Source organism: Chenopodium quinoa, unplaced genomic scaffold (assembly GCF_001683475.1).
Source record: "Chenopodium quinoa cultivar QQ74 unplaced genomic scaffold, ASM168347v1, whole genome shotgun sequence".
Lineage (NCBI taxonomy): Eukaryota > Viridiplantae > Streptophyta > Magnoliopsida > Caryophyllales > Amaranthaceae > Chenopodium > Chenopodium quinoa.
This window is the reverse complement of record NW_018743920.1, coordinates 6730502-6752307: the sequence shown is the minus strand read 5'-3', so window position 1 is coordinate 6752307 and position 21806 is coordinate 6730502. Positions and strand designations below refer to the sequence as shown.

General features: G+C 35.5%; 3 protein-coding genes across 3 annotated transcripts; 1 reads left to right on the top strand and 2 right to left on the bottom strand.

The window, feature by feature from the left end:
• Nucleotides 1-334: 334 nt before the first annotated feature.
• LOC110688234 (clathrin heavy chain 1) lies at nt 335-11954 on the top strand. The gene is made up of 30 exons (XM_021864954.1): nt 335-645; nt 1241-1445; nt 1879-1967; nt 2082-2160; nt 2250-2377; nt 2867-2965; nt 3071-3179; nt 3744-3823; nt 3909-4136; nt 4221-4286; nt 4996-5112; nt 5384-5581; nt 5704-5820; nt 6279-6338; nt 6429-6515; nt 6709-6792; nt 6914-7048; nt 7132-7194; nt 7270-7374; nt 7447-7559; nt 7640-7892; nt 7993-8129; nt 8212-8490; nt 8610-9612; nt 9712-10197; nt 10284-10454; nt 10542-10727; nt 10845-10967; nt 11066-11176; nt 11329-11954. Exons 1-30 carry the CDS (start codon nt 598-600, stop codon nt 11488-11490), a joined length of 5121 nt encoding a protein of 1706 aa, XP_021720646.1. The 5' UTR covers nt 335-597; the 3' UTR covers nt 11491-11954.
• Nucleotides 11955-14246: 2292 nt separating this feature from the next.
• On the bottom strand, nt 14247-16379 carry LOC110688233 (DNA-directed RNA polymerases I, II, and III subunit RPABC5). The gene is made up of 4 exons (XM_021864953.1): nt 16234-16379; nt 16096-16154; nt 15177-15271; nt 14247-14573 (listed from the first exon to the last, which is right to left on the bottom strand). The coding sequence occupies exons 1-4, from the start codon at nt 16267-16269 to the stop codon at nt 14548-14550; spliced, it is 216 nt and encodes a 71-aa protein (XP_021720645.1). The 5' UTR covers nt 16270-16379; the 3' UTR covers nt 14247-14547.
• Nucleotides 16380-17195: 816 nt separating this feature from the next.
• On the bottom strand, nt 17196-20897 carry LOC110688232 (non-structural maintenance of chromosomes element 1 homolog). Its single transcript, XM_021864951.1, has 6 exons — nt 20540-20897; nt 20224-20420; nt 19197-19277; nt 18358-18594; nt 17857-17934; nt 17196-17755 (listed from the first exon to the last, which is right to left on the bottom strand). Exons 1-6 carry the CDS (start codon nt 20652-20654, stop codon nt 17525-17527), a joined length of 939 nt encoding a protein of 312 aa, XP_021720643.1. The 5' UTR covers nt 20655-20897; the 3' UTR covers nt 17196-17524.
• Between the last annotated feature and the right edge of the window lie 909 nt (nt 20898-21806).

The following is a 21806-nucleotide window of genomic DNA, read 5'->3' as shown; positions in this document are numbered from 1 at the left end:
ATCATAACTAAAATTGATGCTACATACTATATATTTTTGTTAGAGATATGATATCATCAATATCGGAAAATATATGTGTGATATATTTTTCGTATTAATCTTATTAAGAGAATAATATATTTATCTATATTTATGTTAAAGATATGATGTTAGATTTTGTATAAATACTCTACCTATTGATGAATAATAAACAAGCCATTTATTCTCTCTTCACCTTAATTTATCAATTTTTCTACATTTATTTAGTGAGTACAGTGACAACAATTTGATTTTGTTACATCAGTGCACCACCCATAACACAAGAAACAAGAAGAGATACGAGTACTCGCTCACATTTTAGGCAGTCACAAAATTGAGACTAGTACACTCGTATTTTTATCCAACAGATCTCTTCGTTTTCTTCTCGTTTCTTTCACCACTCTTCTTCACTTTCTCTCTCTAAACACACACAGATCTTTCTCTCTCCTCTGGTTTCTCATCATCCAAGAACCCTCGCTTTCACAAGGGAGGGTTCGCACTTCCATTTTTCGCAACTCACAACAATCAAATCAAATCTCTAATTTTCGATTCACTCTGAGATCTACTTAATCTTCAGCCATGGCTGCCGCCGCTAATGCTCCTATTGTCATGAAGGAAGTTCTTACGGTAAACTCTATTCCTTCATCATTTTCAAATTCAGCTTTCATTTTGAGTTTTTTTGGTGTTTTTTTTGTTGTTTGAGTTATTTCAGTTGAAAACCCTAGTGATTTTGGTGTTGTTTGTATGTTTGGTTGTTTTATCGGATCTGCTCAGATCTTTGTTGTGATTGAGCTTTTTAGTTGATTTGGACTTTGATTGACGTGCTTTGTTATAGATTTGATTGGAAATTTTGTATAATTGAGTCGATATAATTGAGTGAAGTTGAGTTTGGTTTATTCACTGGAAATATGCGATTTTTAGGGTTGCTAATTATGCTTGGTTATTGATTTTGATTAGTAGTTAAGTTGAGTTGGTGGAATTTATTGGAATTTGCGAATTGGAAGTAGTTTAGTTTAAGTGATACTGAATTATGATCTGTAAATTCAGTGAAATTAGGACGAATTCTACCGTTGTTTGAGGTTAAACCGAAATGAGTTGATGCAATTCATATGAACTTAAGTTGATACTTTTGATTCTTAATTTTGTAAAATTAAGAAATTTTGTTGGATTTTATAAGTTTGGAGTGAAGCTGAGTTTTTATGCTATTTACTGGGATTTGCAGCTTCCAAGTGTAGGAATCGGTTCACAGTTCATTACTTTCACTCATGTAACGATGGAATCAGACAAGTACATTTGTGTGAGAGAGACCTCGCCTCAGAACAGCGTTGTTATTATTGACATGAACATGCCTAATCAACCTTTGAGGCGTCCCATCACGGCTGATTCTGCTTTGATGAACCCTAACTCGAGAATTCTTGCTCTTAAAGGTAGGATTACATTTCTCATGCCCTCTTTTTTCTTAGATATGAAAGATTACTTGCATGGTTAGATGCTAGTGACCAGTTTCAGCGAATTTGGTGCTGTTATTCTGTCATATTTGCTTATTAAAATTTCATTTTTGGTGGTAGCTGTTGCTGCTAATCTGCTATTGATGATACATTTCGTGTTTGGCTTCGCACTGTACTGTTAGAGTGTTAGGATTAAATTTCAGGTTGCAATTTTTTACCTGTGCTCAAAGATGATTTATGATTTTACATCAACCCAAGTTTTAGTCATCTGCTCTAGAATTTTGTTATTTCCTTGGTACAGAGTATGATTGCATTAGCTACTGGTGCTAAGTTTAAGTACTGTTTATTGGCGCATTGGGGGGAGTAGGGCAGGGGTTTGGATGTTGTCTGATTTGTGATCTTTGATATGAAGCTCAACTTCCGGGGACTACTCAGGATCACCTTCAGATTTTCAATATTGAAGCAAAAGCAAAGATTAAGTCCCACCAAATGCCTGAGATGGTATGCTGCATATTGGACTTTCATTGAGCAGAATTTGGTCATGTTGTTGTTTGCTTGCTTTCCTGATCTGGAAATTTACATTAGTCTATTGTCCTTTTTTTTTGCCCCCTGTAGGTTGTCTTCTGGAAATGGATTACCCCTAAAATGTTGGGCCTTGTAACACAGACATCTGTATACCACTGGTCAATTGAAGGCAAGTCTCTTTGCCCAAAATAATATTTTCTTCGTTTGATCGTCCTCCCCTGAATGCTATTTTTAAGAAACTATGCTTACTGTGTTTAGGTGATACCGAGCCTGTGAAAATGTTTGAGCGGACTGCAAATCTGGCAAACAATCAAATAATCAACTACCGTTGTGATCCTTCAGAGAAATGGTTGGTTTTGATCGGAATTGCTCCTGGCGCTCCTGAGGTTTGACTTTACCTAGTTTATATAGTCTCGGCTACTGGTGGTTATGGAATGGTCACTTTAGGGGTTGGTGGAGCATTGATAATTTCACATTTTACCTCACTACCGTTATTCTTTGAATATGTATGAGCTGCTGTTTATAAATTTTAAGCAGGAAATTTGTATTAGATTTTACTAAAGCCAGAGTGAAATAATTTTGCAATTTTGCCAAATTTTTCTCATTGAGGTTATATAATCCAATTATCATTCCAGGCATATCCATTTTAAAGATCATTTTGAAAAGACTGAGCTGTTGTTAAAACTAGTCATATGATATTGATAATCTCCACCAAGAAAGAGTTCAGTCATTGGGATATACCTTTTCTTATATAATACGAAGTAATATCAGAGTATGTCATTCAATGCTTTACATGTATGTTAAAAGAAAAATATGGGACTATCACTCCTCTTCGCCTGATGATATAAGTCAGGATTTGTCTTATCACATTGCAGAGACCACAATTGGTTAAGGGAAACATGCAGCTGTTTTCAGTGGATCAACAACGTAGTCAAGCTCTTGAAGCTCATGCGGCTTCATTTGCTCAATTTAAGGTTCATATCCCAAAAATGCTCCTACCCTTATTTGTATTTTTTTTTTTACTTATAATGATGTTTTCTCCCTACTTAATAATCACTGGTGATTATATTTTTGTGTAGGTTCCTGGAAATGAAAATCCTTCGACTCTTATTGCCTTTGCCAGCAAGACCTCCAATGCTGGACAAGTTACTTCAAAGTTGCATGTCATTGAACTTGGTGCTCAGGCTGGTATGATATTTTGCAGTTTCTTTCATTTTATCACAAACATTTTCATGCTGACAATTATGATTTTTTGATCTTGAATTTTACTGGATATATATATATATATAGGGATTTGCTAGAATGAGAAATGAGAAAGCTAATAATATCCTAACACATGTCACTGTCAAAATATGAGAAAGTTAAGAATAAAAAGAGGAGGGAATTTGAATTTTAAACCAAGATGATGTGTCAAGGGATTAGTGGTTTTCTTCATTTCTCATTCTAGCAATTCCATATATATATATATATTTTCTCCATTTTATGGCCGGCATGCTTTATGTACTGTAGCCTTTTTTTATTATAACAGAAACTAGATAGGTGATTGAGTTTTGCATTGTTGTTTGGGCATTAGCCAGAAATCCTTCTTTCCGTTGCTGGCAGAATCCTATTTCTCGATTGTCTGATTTGTCGCATTACTCGCATGTAGTAGCTCTTATAATTGCCAGTCTTTGAAGAGCAATTCATGTACTACTTGTAGATTTGGAATATTCATTTTATTCTTACTGATACATATTCCACCAAATTTCTCAGGGAAACCTGGATTTAGTAAGAAACAAGCTGATCTCTTCTTCCCACCTGATTTTGCGGACGATTTTCCTGTTGCAATGCAGGTAATTTAAGCGTTTCTCATAATTTTGCTGCAATTTTGTAAGTCATTAAGTAAATTTATTAAACAATTGTGTTTGTAAATTGCAGATATCCCAGAAGTATGGCTTGATATATGTTATCACAAAGCTTGGGCTTCTGTTTGTATATGATTTGGAAACAGCTAGTGCAGTTTACAGAAATAGAATTAGTCCCGATCCAATATTTTTGACATCTGAAGCTTCATCAGTTGGTGGATTTTATGCTATCAACAGACGAGGACAGGTGTTGTTAGCCACTGTAAACGAAACTTCAATTGTGACATTTGTTAGTGGCCAGGTTAGAATTTGAAACTAAATGCTTTATCTGTGTAATTAGCCAATACACGAATATGTATGTTGACGTTTTCCTGGTGTTTGGCAGCTTAACAATTTGGAGCTTGCAGTTAACCTCGCAAAACGAGGAAACCTTCCTGGTGCAGAAAACCTGGTTAGTGTTAATTTTTAATTTTTTCGCAACAACAAATGTTCTTTCTTTATTTATTTATTATAATTTATTTGCTTAGATACAATTGATCAACTCTGATCACCAATTTGTATTTATTTCAATCGTTTTAGCTTTGGAAACATTTTTATTAGTGTGTTTCTCAATACTGCATACATGTAGAATAACCTTTCCTTTTAACTTGTTTTGAGGTTCTTCTGTTGAAAATTATGTAACGAAATGCAGCATACTTTGTTTCAAAAAAAAAAAAAAATGCCGCATACTTAATTGCATTTACTATATTAATATCAAGAAGGAATTAGTTGCTGCAACTTTGGCTTATGGGGTGAGATGGGAGAATAGGATGTGCTTTATTATTTGTTATTATTTTTATTAAACATTTAGCAAGTCTTTTGCTCGTTTGTTGTGGGAATTGGATAGTTGAGGCTTAATTTCCCCGCTTTGAACAGTGACCTTGAACTTTTTTTCTTCTTCTAGTGGACTGTCAAGAAATGACTATAAATCTATAAGTTTCTGAAGTCTATATTAATAATATTACATTGCGTTTTTCTGTTTTTGTTTATGTAAAAACTTCAAAATTCATTTTTAAAGCATAGAGAAATCTACTGAAGTTGAAAGTTATGCTCCCTTTTTTTTTTTTTTTTTTTTACCTATTTTGAAATAATCTAACCTATTTTTTCCCTTCTTTGTTTAGGTTGTCCAACGATTCCAGGAATTATTTGCCCAAACAAAGTACAAGGAGGCAGCTGAGCTTGCTGCTGAATCTCCACAAGGAATTTTGCGTACTCCTGATACTGTTGCCAAGTTCCAGGTATTCAATATATATATTTCTACTTGTAGTCATTTCCTTTCCTTCACCATTTACATATTTTTTTATTTTTTTTTTCCATTTAGGTAGAAAATATTATATGTTGGGTGGGGTGGAGGTATAATGCAGTCAATCATTTGTGGTTTCTCGCATTTGAATTTTTCATAGGTGCATGTCAATATTAAATTCCTGAGAGGCCTTATTTTTATGAATTTGGCTTGATTGCTTGACATTTCGTGATTCCTCATCTTCTTGCTATAATTGCTTTTTGCAGAGTGTTCCTGTTCAATCTGGGCAAACACCTCCGTTATTGCAGTACTTTGGAACATTGCTAACTAGAGGAAAACTCAATGCCTTTGAATCACTGGAATTATCTAGACTGGTTGTTAATCAGAACAAAAAGAATCTGTTGGAGAATTGGTTGGCAGAGGACAAGCTTGAATGCAGTGAGGAGCTTGGAGATCTTGTGAAGGTTAGTTTGAGACTTTTATACTACTGTGTTAGGTCTTCAAGTTTGTCATCAGATGCTTGTTTGCTGTCTCTGAGGCAGCTTCATATGTCTTTCTGATTTTGCGTTCTTTTCTTTGTATGCAGACAGTCGATACTGACCTTGCTCTCAAAATATACATTAAAGCTAGGGCGACTCCAAAGGTTGTTGCAGCGTTTGCTGAGAGGAGGGAATTTGATAAGATTTTGATTTATTCCAAGCAGGTTGGTGCATTCTTGACCAATTAATTTTGGAGAAAGAGCAGTAATGATTGAGACTTGAGAGTTTCTGAACAACATTCTTGTAGTAAATCTGTTTCAGGTCTTTAATATTCTCTGTTCAGCTATCTCTTGTCTTGTCACATTTTTGTAAGGGCTTTTGCCAGATTTAGACTGTTTGTTACCTGGAACTGAGGTCACAGATTCCATTTACAAAGCTGGTTACTTTACCTGCTTGCTATATATAGAATAGATATATTAAAGTTGTGGACCCTTTGAATTTACTCTGTATTACTACTATTTATAAGCTTAGTGGTTTTTGTTTTTGTGCTTTAAAATGTATTTTTTGTGAACCAAATCTCTTATATCTTTTGTGGTTCTCCAAGTATGCTTTTTTACTATGTACTTGTAAAAATTACTGGTTTATTTTATTTGGATGCTGAATATCAGTTTCATCGGTGCAGGTTGGGTACACACCTGATTATTTGTTCCTCTTGCAAACGATTTTGCGAACTGACCCACAGGTGATTTTCTACTGTGAGTTTGATTGCTGGCTGTGTACGGAGTGATGAAGAAAGTTCAATGTGTGATCTAACATTTGAAATTTATTGCAGGGAGCTGTTAATTTTGCTTTGATGATGTCTCAAATGGAGGGAGGATGCCCTATTGATTACAATACAATCACAGACTTGTTTCTTCAGGTGCTGAATGTGTATTTATTATAGGATACATTAGTGGTTTATTCTGATTATCAGTTGACGATTAACACTTGTTTCAGAATGTGTATAGACTTTTCTATCTGTGCAATATAACTAATTTGATTGTGTTATCTAATTGTCAAAATTTATAGTGCCAACTGCCAAGAGTATGACAAGATTTTCTTTGTTTTGTCAGAGAAATTTGATTAGAGAGACAACAGCATTTTTGTTGGATGTGCTCAAACCCAATTTACCAGAACATGGTCATCTCCAAACTAAAGTGAGACCTTGTGCTTTAAGTTTATTCTTGTAATTTATATATATATATATATATATATATATATTTTTTTTTTTTTTTTTTTTGCATCTATCATTTCCCTTAAACAATTTGAATTTCACAGGTTTTGGAAATTAATCTTGTGACATTTCCCAATGTTGCGGATGCAATCTTAGCTAATGGCATGTTTAGCCATTATGATCGTCCTCGAATTGCACAACTCTGTGAAAAGGCTGGCTTGTATTTGCAGGCTCTGAAGGTAATAACTGTTCTTATTTATGGGCAATATTTGTTTGTATCTTTTGAAACTTTCTTGGACTAAGTGTCTTCTCAAATATGCAGCATTACACAGAATTGCCGGATGTGAAGCGTGTCATAGTCAACACACATGCTATTGAGCCACAGGTTTGGTAGCCTTGTTTTTGAGTGACTGTTTCTTGATGGTTGTGACATTGCCTCTAAGTAATGTTTTTGATTCAGGCACTTGTAGAGTTCTTTGGAACCCTTTCTAAGGAGTGGGCCCTTGAATGCATGAAGGATCTTTTGATGGTTAATCTCAGAGGCAATTTGCAGATAATTGTGCAGGTACTGTTTATTTATTTCTCTAGTTTGTATCCTTGGATTTTTAAAGGGTCTGACGTGTTGTGCATTGTGCAGGTTGCCAAAGAATATTGTGAGCAGTTGGGTATTGATGGCTGCATAAAGCTTTTTGAGCAGTTTAAATCTTATGAAGGACTATATTTCTTCTTGGGCTCATACTTGAGCTCCAGGTAAAGTGTAGCTTAGATCAATTCAATTTAGTACTATTTCATTAAACGTTATTTTCTAATGTTCTCGTTTGTTATGACAGTGAGGATCCAGAAATCCATTTCAAGTACATTGAAGCTGCTGCTAAAACCGGGCAAATTAAGGAAGTGGAACGGGTAACTCGTGAATCGAATTTCTATGATCCTGAAAATACGAAGAATTTCTTGATGGAAGCAAAGCTTCCTGATGCTAGACCTTTGATAAACGTGTGTGACCGGTTTGGGTTTGTACCGGATCTTACCCACTATCTCTACCGGAACAACATGCTCCGCTATATTGAAGGCTATGTTCAGAAGGTACTCTTTTGACTCAAAACTTATGGACACCTACTTGTAACTATTTGCAATCTTTTTTAGCATGCTTGATCTATAACTACTTTTGAATTCTGCTCAATAGGTCAACCCTGCCAATGCTCCGCTAGTTGTAGGGCAGCTGCTAGATGATGAATGTCCTGAAGATTTTATCAAAGGCCTCATTCTCTCTGTGCGATCTCTTCTTCCTGTTGAACCTCTCGTGGAGGAATGTGAAAAGAGGTGGGCATACCTTTTCTTATTCCTTAATCGTTTTCGTTGAAAGTAATTGTGTTAGGTCTGCTAATTTTATCTTTTTAAACAGAAATCGGTTACGCTTGCTCACGCAGTTCTTGGAGCACCTTGTCAGTGAAGGGAGCACTGATGTGCATGTTCACAATGCTCTTGGTAAAATCATCATTGACAGTAATAACAACCCAGAGCATTTTCTCACAACCAATCCTTACTACGATTCCCGTGTTGTGGGTAAATATTGTGAGAAAAGGGATCCTACTCTTGCTGTTGTTGCATATAGGCGGGGACAATGTGACGATGAGCTTATTAGTGTCACAGCTAAGAATTCCTTATTCAAATTGCAGGCTAGGTAAGTCCCAGCGTGAGACCTTGCAAGAATGATTATTCATATCTCTATGGAGCAGAATGTTTGTTACTACTTTTTTGTTGGCGTTTGTTTATTAATTTGCAATTTAATGTCGTATTTAGATATGTTGTGGAAAGAATGGACGGTGAACTCTGGGAGAAGGTCCTAACTCCTGAAAATGAGTACAGAAGGCAATTGATAGATCAAGTTGTTTCAACTGCATTGCCAGAGAGTAAGAGCCCCGAGCAGGTTTCGGCTGCTGTTAAGGCCTTCATGACTGCTGATCTTCCCCATGAGCTGATTGAGCTTCTTGAAAAGATCGTCCTTCAAAACTCTGCATTTAGTGGAAACTTCAATTTGCAAAATCTGCTTATCTTAACTGCTATTAAGGCAGATTCTTCTAGAGTTATGGATTACATCAATAGGTTGGACAACTTTGATGGACCTGCAGTTGGTGAAGTGGCGGTGGAAGCCCAGTTGTATGAGGAAGCTTTTGCGATTTTCAAAAAATTCATCTTAAATGTCCAGGCTGTGAATGTGTTGCTTGACAATATTCGCAACATTGACCGAGCTGTAGAGTTTGCATTCCGTGTTGAAGAGGATGCTGTGTGGAGCCAGGTTGCAAAGGCCCAACTCAGGGAAGGTCTAGTCAGTGATGCAATCGAGTCATTTATCCGGGCTGAGGATTCAACCCATTTCTTGGAAGTTATCAAAGCCTCTGAGGATGCAGATGTTTACCATGACTTGGTGAAGTATCTGCTGATGGTTAGGGAGAAGGTTAAGGAGCCCAAGGTTGACAGTGAGCTTATATACGCTTACGCAAAGATTGATAGACTCAGTGAAATCGAAGAGTTCATTCTAATGCCCAATGTTGCTAATCTTCAACTTGTTGGCGATCGCCTATATGATGAAGCCTTATATGAAGCGGCAAAGATCATATATGCATTCATTTCCAACTGGGCTAAGCTTGCTGTTACTCTTGTGAAATTGAAACAGTTCCAAGGTGCTGTTGACGCAGCTCGCAAGGCTAACAGTGCAAAGACATGGAAGGAAGTTTGTTTTGCCTGTGTAGATGCTGAGGAATTCCGACTGGCTCAGATATGTGGTCTTAATGTCATCATACAGGTAATTTAGTTGTGCTTGGTTCAATGATCTTTTCATTGCCAGATTTTTCTCTGTGACCTTTACATTTACTATCATCTAAATTGTGAATCTCTTCTATAGGTGGATGATCTGGAAGAGGTCAGTGAATACTATCAAAACAGGGGATGCTTTAACGAGCTCATTTCCCTTATGGAAAGTGGTTTGGGACTGGAACGTGCACACATGGGTATTTTCACCGAGTTGGGAGTTCTCTATGCGAGATACCGCCCAGAAAAGCTCATGGAGCATATCAAATTGTTCTCTACCCGTCTCAACATACCCAAGCTGATTAGGGCGTGTGATGAGCAACAGCATTGGAAGGAGCTTACTTATTTGTACATTCAATATGATGAGTATGACAATGCTGCCACTACTGTGATGAATCATTCTCCAGAAGCATGGGATCACATGCAGTTTAAAGACATTATTGTTAAAGTTGCAAATGTGGAGCATTACTACAAGGCAGTACACTTCTACTTGCAAGAGCATCCCGATTTGATTAATGATGTACTTAATGTTCTTGCACTACGTGTGGATCATACACGTGTTGTGGACATCATGAGAAAGGTGCCTCTTGCTCTTGTCCTGTATTTTGATCAAAATTCCCATTTGTGTTATATTAATCTAATATCATTTACTACCATATATATCAGGCTGGTCAACTTCCTCTTGTGAAACCATACATGGTAGCTGTCCAAAGCAACAATGTATCTGCTGTGAATGAAGCGCTGAATGAAATCTATCTTGAGGAAGAAGACTATGACAGGCTTCGTGAGTCCATTGACTTGCACGATAACTTTGATCAGATTGGTCTTGCCCAGAAGGTGGAATGATTGGCTTTTCCTTTGGTTCTTATAATATCTTTATGTTGTAGATAATGCTTTAACAACCGGTCTGGTCAATGTAAACAGGTGGAGAAACACGAGTTGCTAGAAATGAGGCGTATTGCAGCTTATATATACAAGAAGGCCGGCAGATGGAAGCAATCCATCGCATTGTCAAAGAAAGACAATCTTTACAAGGATGCGATGGAAACTGCTTCTCAGTCAGGGGATCGTGAGCTTGCTGAGGAGTTGCTTGTGTACTTTATTGAGCAGGTATTGATCTTTTGCTGCTTTTTCAATGATGAGCTTTCCTGGGAAGAAATCTAAATCGACTTTTTGTTAAAGTGTAATTGCTCTTTTGACGTGTTTATGTTTCTTTTTTCTTTGTAGGGAAAGAAGGAATGTTTTGCATCATGTCTTTTTGTTTGTTACGATTTGATAAGAGCCGATGTTGCATTGGAGCTTGCTTGGCTAAACAATATGATCGACTTTGCCTTCCCATATCTCTTACAGGTCACTAAAGACTCCTGTTTTGTGTCTACTTTAGTGTTTTACATCGACTTTGATTTCACTCCTTGAGTCTTGTGTCTGTTCCTATTTCTCTTCCACAGTTTATTCGAGAGTACACGGGCAAAGTGGACGAGTTGATTAAAGCTAAACTTGAAGCTCAAAAAGAGGTTAAAGCAAAAGAAGAAGAAGAGAAAGACATGGTTGCACAGCAGGTAAGATTCTTGAAGTTGCCCTTGATGTTTTAATGTATTATCGGTGTTTTAATGTATTATCGGTTTGTCTGCTTCATTTTTTTTCTCTTTTGTTTGTTCCAATTCCTTATCATTTATGTTTCTCTTTGTCATCCCCTTGAAATCTTGTGCAGAACATGTATGCACAGTTACTCCCTCTTGCTCTACCAGCACCACCAATGCCAGGAATGGGAGGAGGTGCAATGGGTGGCGGATATGGGCCTCCACCTCCTATGGGCACCATGGGCATGCCTCCAATGCCTGCTTTTGGCATGCCGCCAATGGGTTCGTACTAAAAATGGTCAATTCATACAAGTAATATGTGACATTAGGTGCTAGAAATTTTTGTAAACTTGCTGTTAGAGTGTTGCGGCATTATCAAATTTTCTAGTAGCTGGGTTATCGAGGTGAAGTTTCAGGCGTCTTGCATTTGGATCTCTGCGGTTTGTGTATGCACCAAGTAGCTGTAGGAGTTGTGGATATGCCTTTAATTATTCTTTGTTAGCTGAGTCGAAATTTTCTCACTTTGGGTAGTCCGGGTTGGTCCTTAGGTTACCTCGTAGTAAGTTTATAGTGCTGGCTTGTTGAAATTTTCGAATCCTGTGGATTTTGAAGTGCAAGTGGCGGATTTGCCATTGTGTATAGGTTATAGGTTATGGCATTTAATGTCGAACAATTTGTTTTATAAATGTTGGACGTATTTGAAACTATTTGTAAGTTGAATACATGAGATAAGCAAATTTTCTGCACCTTGTATTTCCTTTTTTGAGTAATCAACTAATGGGCTCTAGTGCTCTACTAGCAGTCTAGCAATATATAAAGCAAGATCACAATCAAAACAAAAAGAAATCAGACTAATAAACAAACTTGAGCGGCATTTCTGTGTAAACACAAGTCATTTACTCTGAGCTTAAAATTAACTTTTTACGATTTGGGATGCACTCTCAATCATTAGTTAAGTTTTACATACCGAGTCCTGGAATTCATCGAAAATGGTCCAAAATTGTATGGAGTATGTTATAGACTTTAAATTTGAAGAATTCCAGACTTTTTTAGACTCGAAAAAGATTGTAGTCGAGGTTTTCTTCTCGTAGATCCTATGTTACATCAGGTGGTCACTTGGACAGTTGGAACCATATACTTTTTTTTTTTTTTTTTTTCTATTTAGCCGATTACGAACATGACTTATGTCATTGAATCGAGGCCATCACAACCCTTCATCTTACCTGTACTGACTGATAGTTGTATATGGATTCAAACAACATTTTATGGTTTGGGAGCATTCTCCGTTATTACTTGAATTTTTGACATCGGATCCAAAAATCTCCAAAAATGGTTCAAAATCATGTATTATAGCGGATAATGAACATTATAGGACTTGCTAAAGTTGGACAGTGAGATCCTTCCCATAGCAGTACTCCGGAAGATGGTTCATGTGGTGTCTGAAACCTTCAAATTCATAACTCAACTCATAACATTGCACTCTTCATAATCATGTCTTAAGTCACCTGCTAATGTCATCCCTTACCCTTGTATAAGATATGATTTTCAGATTAGTTTTAATAAAGTATTTTTAAGTAGTCATTCTTATTTAGCTTTTACTTATAAATAATTGTAGATGTAAATGATCAAAGTTATGAATTGTCAAATGTAGTTAAAAAGTCAAATTATTACAAATACTACTTGTGATTATCCTTCTCCATGACATCATTTGGTAATAAATCAAATCATGATTTCCTTCCTTTTTCGACATCAAAATTACCATATAAGTTATGACAGGATTTAATATATAATAATAATAATAATTAAGAGATTAATTAACCATCATTATTCACATTATTTTCACACCCATCACAAAACTAGGACAAATAATGGCTCAGTTTTCCCTCTCTCATTTGAGTCATTTCACCCTTCTATTAGCCTTCCTCTTAATCACCCTTCTGAATCACCTCAGCTTCATAAAACCAGCAGTAGCTTCGCCTTCCACCAACGAAACAGAACAAATTCAAACGATTTGTAGCAAAACATTGGAGCCATACGAGTGTTTTGACTGCTTAAGTGCAGACACAAGTAGAGATTCCAATGATTTTTCAGAGCTTATACATTCCCTTTTGTACTGCATGTATTCTGAAGCCAATTATGCTCATGTCAATGCTGACCTTTTATCTCAGAATGTATCAGATCCTAGCCTTAAAAATGCACTAACTCATTGTTCATCCCTATTGTTTGATGCTGCAAATCATGCGGTGGATGCTATGATATCCATGGAGAGTCACAAGAACCTGCAAGCGTGGAATTACTCGAAAACAGCGGGAAGATCAGTGTTTGAATGTGTAAAAGTGTTTCTTGTAGAGTCTAGTAACAACCTCACTATTCCATCTTTAGTGCTTGGCAATATGATCCATGCTAAACGCCTCTATGATTCTATGCATGTTTTGTTTCAGCTTATTCTTCGTTAGTTTATTTTTATATGAACCTGTTTAATTCTGAATAAAACTTAAGTACTCCGTTGTCAATGTTTGTATTGTTTGATATTTACATATCTTTGTTTTTTTTTTCAAGAAAGCCCTAGTATATCTTTGTGATAAACGAAAAAAGCAGATCTAGTGGCAAACTTATAATTAAGTCAACAAAAATACTCAATTATAAAGTCAATATGTGTATATGTAGGGCTTACTTTTTATTTTAAAATCGTAAACTTAATTACAAGTTTAACACTTAATTGGCATTTTTTGTTTATCATCATGACAATAAATCTGGATTCTCTCATGTTTTTCCATCGTTTTTATATGTATTGTTATTGATTATATATATCCGTTCACATATCAAAAACATTAATCTGCAACAGATTATTAAAATTAACAATAGTTTAACAGTAATAATAGCAAAACTAATTGGTGACATTGGACGTCCATTTTAGGATTATAGCCAATTTCCTATTGCTTCGATAGCACCCAACCCAATCTCCCCTGAGGTCAAGCCCCTAAGATGGCTGAACAACTTCACTCTCAGTAAAATTTTCAAAGGCTGATCTGATGCTAATTGCTTCAGGTAAGTTAAAAGAAAGAAGTATATACCATACAACATTATTCATTTGTCCACAAAAATTTACAGAATTTGCCAAAGTCTCCAACAAAAAGCCTCTGAAAACTTGAAACCGAGCTGTATGTTTACTAATGCAGTCTCAAATTCATACGAAGTATATAATAACTTCATGTAAACAATAGAAGATTCATACTTGCGTCCTAAACTATGGCAATCTTCAAATCTTGAATCCACCAAAATTAGTCCCTAATACTATTCAGCAAAAGATGGTCATGTTATACGGTTCCACCACTGCTCCCAAAAGCTCATCAGCTAGTATCAGACTTGTCTAGAGCTGCAAGAAATAATACGGGTCAGATAGCAATTATGTGAATACTTGAAACCAAAATTCTAATACTAATACTATAATGTCTATAAACAAAAAAAAATAAAAATAAAGTGAAGATTAATCTGAAATGATAGAAAACAGAGAATAAAACACATCATTGTGCAACCATAAGAAAAACAGAGAAAACAGAGAACTCGATCTCAAATTGGAGGAAATGAAAAACCTCTCTCTCTCTCTCTCTAACAGGGGACGAATCAGGATAAGACGACCTTACAACAGTGTAACAATAAGAAAAGATCTACCATTTATAGCTTAAAAAGCTGAAACAACCATTTTTCTGTTAGACATTAAGATCAATTTACATCATCTTCATTCTCCCAATATAGGCACTCATAATATATTAGGTGGTAGTGATTTGAGGAAGGATAGACTGAGTAAGCAAGACCACTTGAATTGAAAAGCAAAACTCTACATAGATACATTTGTAGCTTTATATCTGTGTGAACAGTTGAAAACAAAGCCTAACAAGCACATGATATGCTGATATAGGTATGAAAGTATTGAGTGCAGGAGTATGAGCAAGGCATGATAGGAAAAGAGAGAACTTACTGTTGTAGTTCAAGAGCTTCTCAATCAAGTCGACGTGGGTCATCAGCATTCTCCTGCAACAATAGCGAACTAATCCTAATGCATCAAGGGCATCCCTGTGAAAAAGCATAATGTATTCATGTCAGCAAAGAACAACATCCTTAGGGTCTTTAATGATGCAGCCATGCAGGTCTTCTTGAAAGAAAACAGAGCTCTCATACAAGCTACATAGCATATCACACCACATTTTTAAGCCTCGGTCTTTCCATGACAACACATACACATACAAGCAATAAGCCAACCCAAAAAATTTTGACAATTTTTTTTCCAAAGAATGAAATGAGTATATGCATAAACACCCATATAATCCCAACCCGATGATAATCACCACCCCCCCACTTCATTCTCTGACAGCTATGACCTCTTCATATCTATTGTTGCTGCTCAATATGGTAACATGAGAGCAAAAGAAATGAAAAAAGACATATCAAAGTTGAAATTATATTCAATCGAATCCAAGCACACACAGCCATGTGAAAATGGAGATATCAGATGATCAAATGCATGCAGAAGTTCTTCTATAATCTGAATCTTATACCAAACTAATTTGATTCCAAAACAAGAAAAATCTAACAGCACCACCCAAACCCAATTCGAACCCGAGAACCAAATAATTGAAAAACAGCAGGAATGGAAATTCCAACTGTCATTCGAATACTCCCACATTTTCCAAAAAGCAAGAAAACAAGAAAAAGAAACCAAATTTGCACTCTCTAATCTTAATAAAGAACAATTCAAAAACCAAATCACAAGAAACCCATTAAAATATGCACATAATTTCATCCAAAAAGTTGAAATTCAATCCCTAAACTAATGGTAAAGTGGGATTTTTAGCAATAAAATTAGGCATAATGCAGAAGAAGAATTAGTTAAAGATTACCCTTCAGTGTAATCAGCTTGAAGAAGGTCAAGGTAAGTGTCCCATTTATTTCCGATGACCTGAAAAACATTGAAACGACAAAATTAGTTGAAAAATTAATCAATTAATTGGTCACCAGATTAAACCCTAAACCCTTACCTTGCCGCAAGTGAAGCAACGAACTGGAATAATCATGTTTACAACGCCTTTGTTTCTGATTGCCCTCAATTTTGCGCACTTATCAAAGGTTGTGCGACAAACTTACAAGATATTTTTGTATATTCCACAAATATAATGAGACATAGAGTTTATCTAAAATCGACCGTACTTTTTTTGGCCCATTGGGCCGGACCATTGTCAATCTCCTTTATGGATATGTCGTTTTAAATCTCCAATCTATAATCGATTGTATATTTGTACTCCGCATTATACTCTCTCTGTCTGTTGGAGTGACTTATAATTTTTCCTCCATTTTCCTTTTTAATCCGTCTTTAAAGTATACATAATAATGGCAAACAATTAAGGATGGAGGAATAATTTGTGATAAATTTGTCAATGTGAATATACCGACGCCACCCAGGGTTGTGAGTCCGAGCAACCTAAAACCATTTGTTGCTGATGTACTTATTCAAACCTCCAATAATACTTCCTCTATTGCTAATAGTTGTTGTAGGCGACCTTTTGCAACAACAAATGCTTCTATAATTTTAGGCCCCCAAAACAAATAATGGGTCATGCTCCATACAACTATGCAACCTTATTTATGTGGTTACGGAGTACTCATTTTTAAATGAAATAACGATGGAATAATTCTCATTTGATTTGTTAGAATAATTCTATTAACAATTTAATTTTATATATTATTAAACATTTAACCCAAAAAAAATGGATTCGTTTGGCATCACTGTGGTTTTCTATTTTTTGGTCTTTTGTTTTTCAAAATCATATTATATATATCATACAATGAATTAAAGATTAGTCAAACTTATTTAAATCATGATAATTTTGAAAATTGACTATCTTGTTTCCTATTTTTAGTTTTTGGTTTTGAAAAAAATCAGAAAACTGAAAACAAAAAACAATGCCAAACAAGCCAGTAAATGGATTCAAGTTTTGCAAATTTGAAAGTGATACTCATTTCAATGTGATAACTCAAAACTTTCCTTTACAAAATGATGAAAACCCTTAGGAAAAATGTTGTAGGTAGGTTAGCTAAGTGCACAACCATCATATATTAGATGGAAGGTACAAACCTCAACTTCTTGCCAAGAGGAAGCCATTGATCCCTGAAGTTCGATCTTCAGCTAAGTTTCCTACCTTCTAATACAATTTTGATTTAGACAATGACATCCTCTGAAGCTCCAAACAACTATTTACAACAAAAAACTATGCATTAAGAACATCAAATCTCCTGAAGAACTGAAGCGCCTAACAGTTGACATCGGCAATGTTAGCCAATGCGGGAAGATCTTCTCAATTTAGTTGTCCGAGAGGAACCAGATCCTACATTATCTGATTCCTGTGTCTGAGACTGGGAGTTCTTTCTCCTCTTTCTCTGAGAAGGTCCATTTGAAGGTTGGGTTTCTGTTGGCTCGCTTGGTTCATCCTCATTGTCTACCATTTCTGCTTTGGTAACTGTATATGGCCAAGGATTATGACAGCCAGGACAAACCTTTTCAGCCTGAAAATGATAAATACGAGTTGCTTATTTAACAAGAATAGACTGATTGCCAAAAAAAAAAGAGAGGAAAAAAAAAAACATCCTGAAAACTGATGTGTTACCGTTCTTTGAGAAAACTTCTTAAGGAGGCAGTACTTATGGATTCGGATGGGACAGCCTTCAGTTGGGCACAAATCCGCCTATTAGAAAAAATAATTGCACCTACATATATTAGATTAGAGAAGTAGCAAAGACAAAAAGAATGGCAGCCATTAAAACGATGCAAAGCACTTCAGTTCTGACATAAGCAATTGACGACTAAGATCAGATGTGATCTACATAACCAAAATTGAAGAATGCTAAAATCCCATTTGCATTTACATGGGAACTACATGATTTACCTTAATTTAGAGAAACCGTAACTAGTAGCAGAGGTTTAATACAGCTAATGCATTAAAACAGCACACATCATCTCATGAACATATATAATCACTTTATAGAAAGAGTTGTTTATTAACTTATTTTGAACGAGTTTAAAAGTTAGAAAACTCACTTCCCTGTAAAACAAAATAAAGACGTAAAAAATAACATAAATAAAAACTCAACGTAGAGAAATAACCCACCTTCACCCCAGCCTCATTGCAAACCTCACATGAAGGAATCTCATTTAAGCGGAACCAACTTCGGAGATCAAGGAATGATCTAATACCAAGTCCAATATTACCATCTACATTGGAGAGCCATCCATCATGAACAAGCTCTTCAAGAGCCTTTTCTTTTTGGGACATTGAAAAATTCCTCAGAGCAGGAGGCACATCCTGGAGTTGTGATTCTGACTGTGGTTGTGAGCCACCAGGGATCTGTCACTTAGCCACAACAATTGTCAGCCACCAGAATTAAGTTGCCTAAGAGTGGGACTAGAATAAGAAAGATGCCATGATAAAATCTATCCAGTTGACTAAGAAAGAGGAGAGCTACAGAGTAAAGATAGAAGCAAGAACATATGACTGGAAATATATGGAACACTAGCAAAAGGTTATTAATTTAACAAGTATGGAAGTATAGCAAATTGACCCCCATCCCTCTCCCCATAGCAAATTAAATCTAGTTAATTAGGACTACTCTTATTTTTAAGGCCAATGATCACAGGTATATAGCAGATTGTGCAGTTGACACAAACATCTGCGTTTAGCAATCCTTGATTCCAGAACTCACCCTCCATTCACCCGTCCCCATCTCTTTCCTGATATTATCCCCCTAGACCCTGAGACCCCACTCAGATCTAACGAGGGAGAAGGGGGGAGGGGGGGGGGGGTAAAGGGACCATCATAAATGAAAGGAAGAACATATTGAATACACGTGTTATGATTATATCATTAAATAACAAGAAGTTCCTACAATAATCGCCTGATTAGTTTTCCAAAATTTGAAAACTGTTATCCACACAGAGAAGTTTAAAAACCTGACTGTCCAATCTTATATGGAGGGCATCGATATTAGTGATGCAACCTTGGCCTGCAGCATCTTGTGCAATTGCTTCTATCTGCCATTTGAAAATGAAAGCAGATCTCAGCAATTCAACATAAAGTTTAGGAGTAATTACTCAGTTTCCACCATACATTTCACAACAAGCAAACAATGCAGGTTTTATCTTGCACTGAACAGCCAATTTCAAAACCAAACCATCCAAATTATGTCTTACACACTACACGGAGCAGCCTATCCCAAATATCAGCAAATTTCCCGCTTAAACCCATACATTCCTCATTCAATCTACCATGAAAAAAATACATTATAACATGAAATTCACACAAGCATACTACCCCATCCACTTCCAAATACATACTTCCTCCGTTCCAATAATAATGCAACAATAGGACTTTTGCACTATTCATCACTCTTTTTTGACCATATAATATGATTTATACGTTAGGCAAAATCTAGTTATGTGGGATCTTGTTAGATTCGTCTCTTAAAATATTTTCATAATATCAACTTTTTATAATTTTTACTCCTATAAAATTATAGATATCTAACATATAAAATATGTTTTGGGATGCGTAATTTCATCCTTGTTGCAATATTATTGGAACGGAAGAAGTACTAAGTAAAACTCACACTTTTTGACATTTTGCTTTGACAAAAATTGTGCAACACTACATTCATTTTAAAAATAATTCACACATTTGTCCATTCATTGATCTATTCACTAAACTACTTAGGTCACATATAAAACAGTGCTTTATATTTTGTCAATTAAAATAGATACAACTAACGATTTCTTTAAACTTAAGCATAACCTTTGACAACATCTATACCCGCTCCACCCTACCTTGATCAATTTGTGGACAACAACACGACGAATAAACTCGTAATTAAAGCAATTTAATTATTCAATTAATCTCCCAAATACCAAAACATTGGCAAAGAACGGTAATCATATAAATTGAAGAAAATAATACTGAAATTCACAGGGAAATGAAGCTTACAATGCCCTTATAAAAGGCAATTTGAGGAACTGAGTACTTAGACCCTAGCTTTGATTGTTCGTCTTCAGTGTTGTTGACGACGCCATAATAAACTGTACCATCATACTGATTTCTACACGCTCGTAACTCAAATTGAACAAAGGAAAGCTCTTTATTAATCTTCAATAAATAATCGTTAAACAATTTGTCATTAGAACCTGAAAAAAAAAATGGTTACAAATTACAATTACAGAGAGATTAGGGTTCACAATACTAATTTCACACCTCATTAATTTCAGATCAAAAAAATAAATATTAAAGGGGGAAAAAATGAAACCTGGGTTTCTTCCAGTTACTCCCTCGAAAATTTTGTTGAATTCTTCGGCCTTAAGAGGGCCGCGAGAGAGTAGAGATTGAATTAGAGTGTGGTGCTTCCAGCTTAATTCCGGCATTTTTCGCCCAATTTCTACTCTAATAGAACCCTAATTGATGACGAAGAGTGAAATAGGAGAGCAGAATTTTGCAAATTGGGGGAAATCAAATGTAAACGGAGGAACCCTAATTTTAGCGCTTCATTTTGGTGAGTATCTAAAAGGTTTCTTTTGGCGCCAAATTCCCCAAACAAGCAAAATCTTAGTTGCTTCTCTAGAACGCCGTGCAAGTGTAACAAATTGCAAAATTGATCGGACTTGAATTTTTTTGACCTATATCCGAATCACTTATAAAATTGATTGAACAAATTATGGTTCAATGTAGCCTACATGTCTACTAGTCCTCCTGGCCCGAATTAACGAGCTAGGCACTTTGAAAGTAGGGGAGAATGTAAGGGACTCTCTACCCCAAAGTGTCTTTAATGGAGTTTGATCCCACAACCTCTTGGTTGTAAGATGCAGACTTTACCACTAGATTAAGTTTTGCTTGACCTGTACTTTTAATAGCTTAGTTGACAAAAATAACTAAGAAGCATTGCGTATACCAGATACTTCTTACATTAAAGCTCTTTTTTATTTTTAATCATCGCAACACATTAAACCCATATTTAATCATCGTACATTAGGCCTTGAATATGACTAACCGAGCATTGGTTACACATGTAATGATACTAGATGAATTATATAATCTTATGGAGTTTTTTCTATTTTTATTTTAATTTTTATATTGAGGTGATGTGGATGTCAACTAGTTTTATTGATTAAAATCTTGAAGGTGGTACCCAAATTATGGAATCGAATCCCGTTTGTAACATTACATTTACGACTTTCTACGACAACAAATATATATATATATATATATATATATATATATATATATATATATTTATATTGTTTGATTATTTGGTTGTCCAATAACAAAATTAAATCTCAACTACTTCATAGTAATTGGAATAAATTATGATAAAAAAAAATTAAAAAAAAAAAGAAAAAAGAAAGTTGAATGGATTAGGATTAACACTTGTAGTTAAGTTATGCTACTTGTAACAAAATGGCCACACCCACCACAAGTAGTCCACAAATGTCTGTCAAAAAAAAAAAAAAAAAAAACTACACAAGACAAGCCATAGTCCGTAAAAAAAAAGTTGTCAAATACTCCATGAGTTTATAATT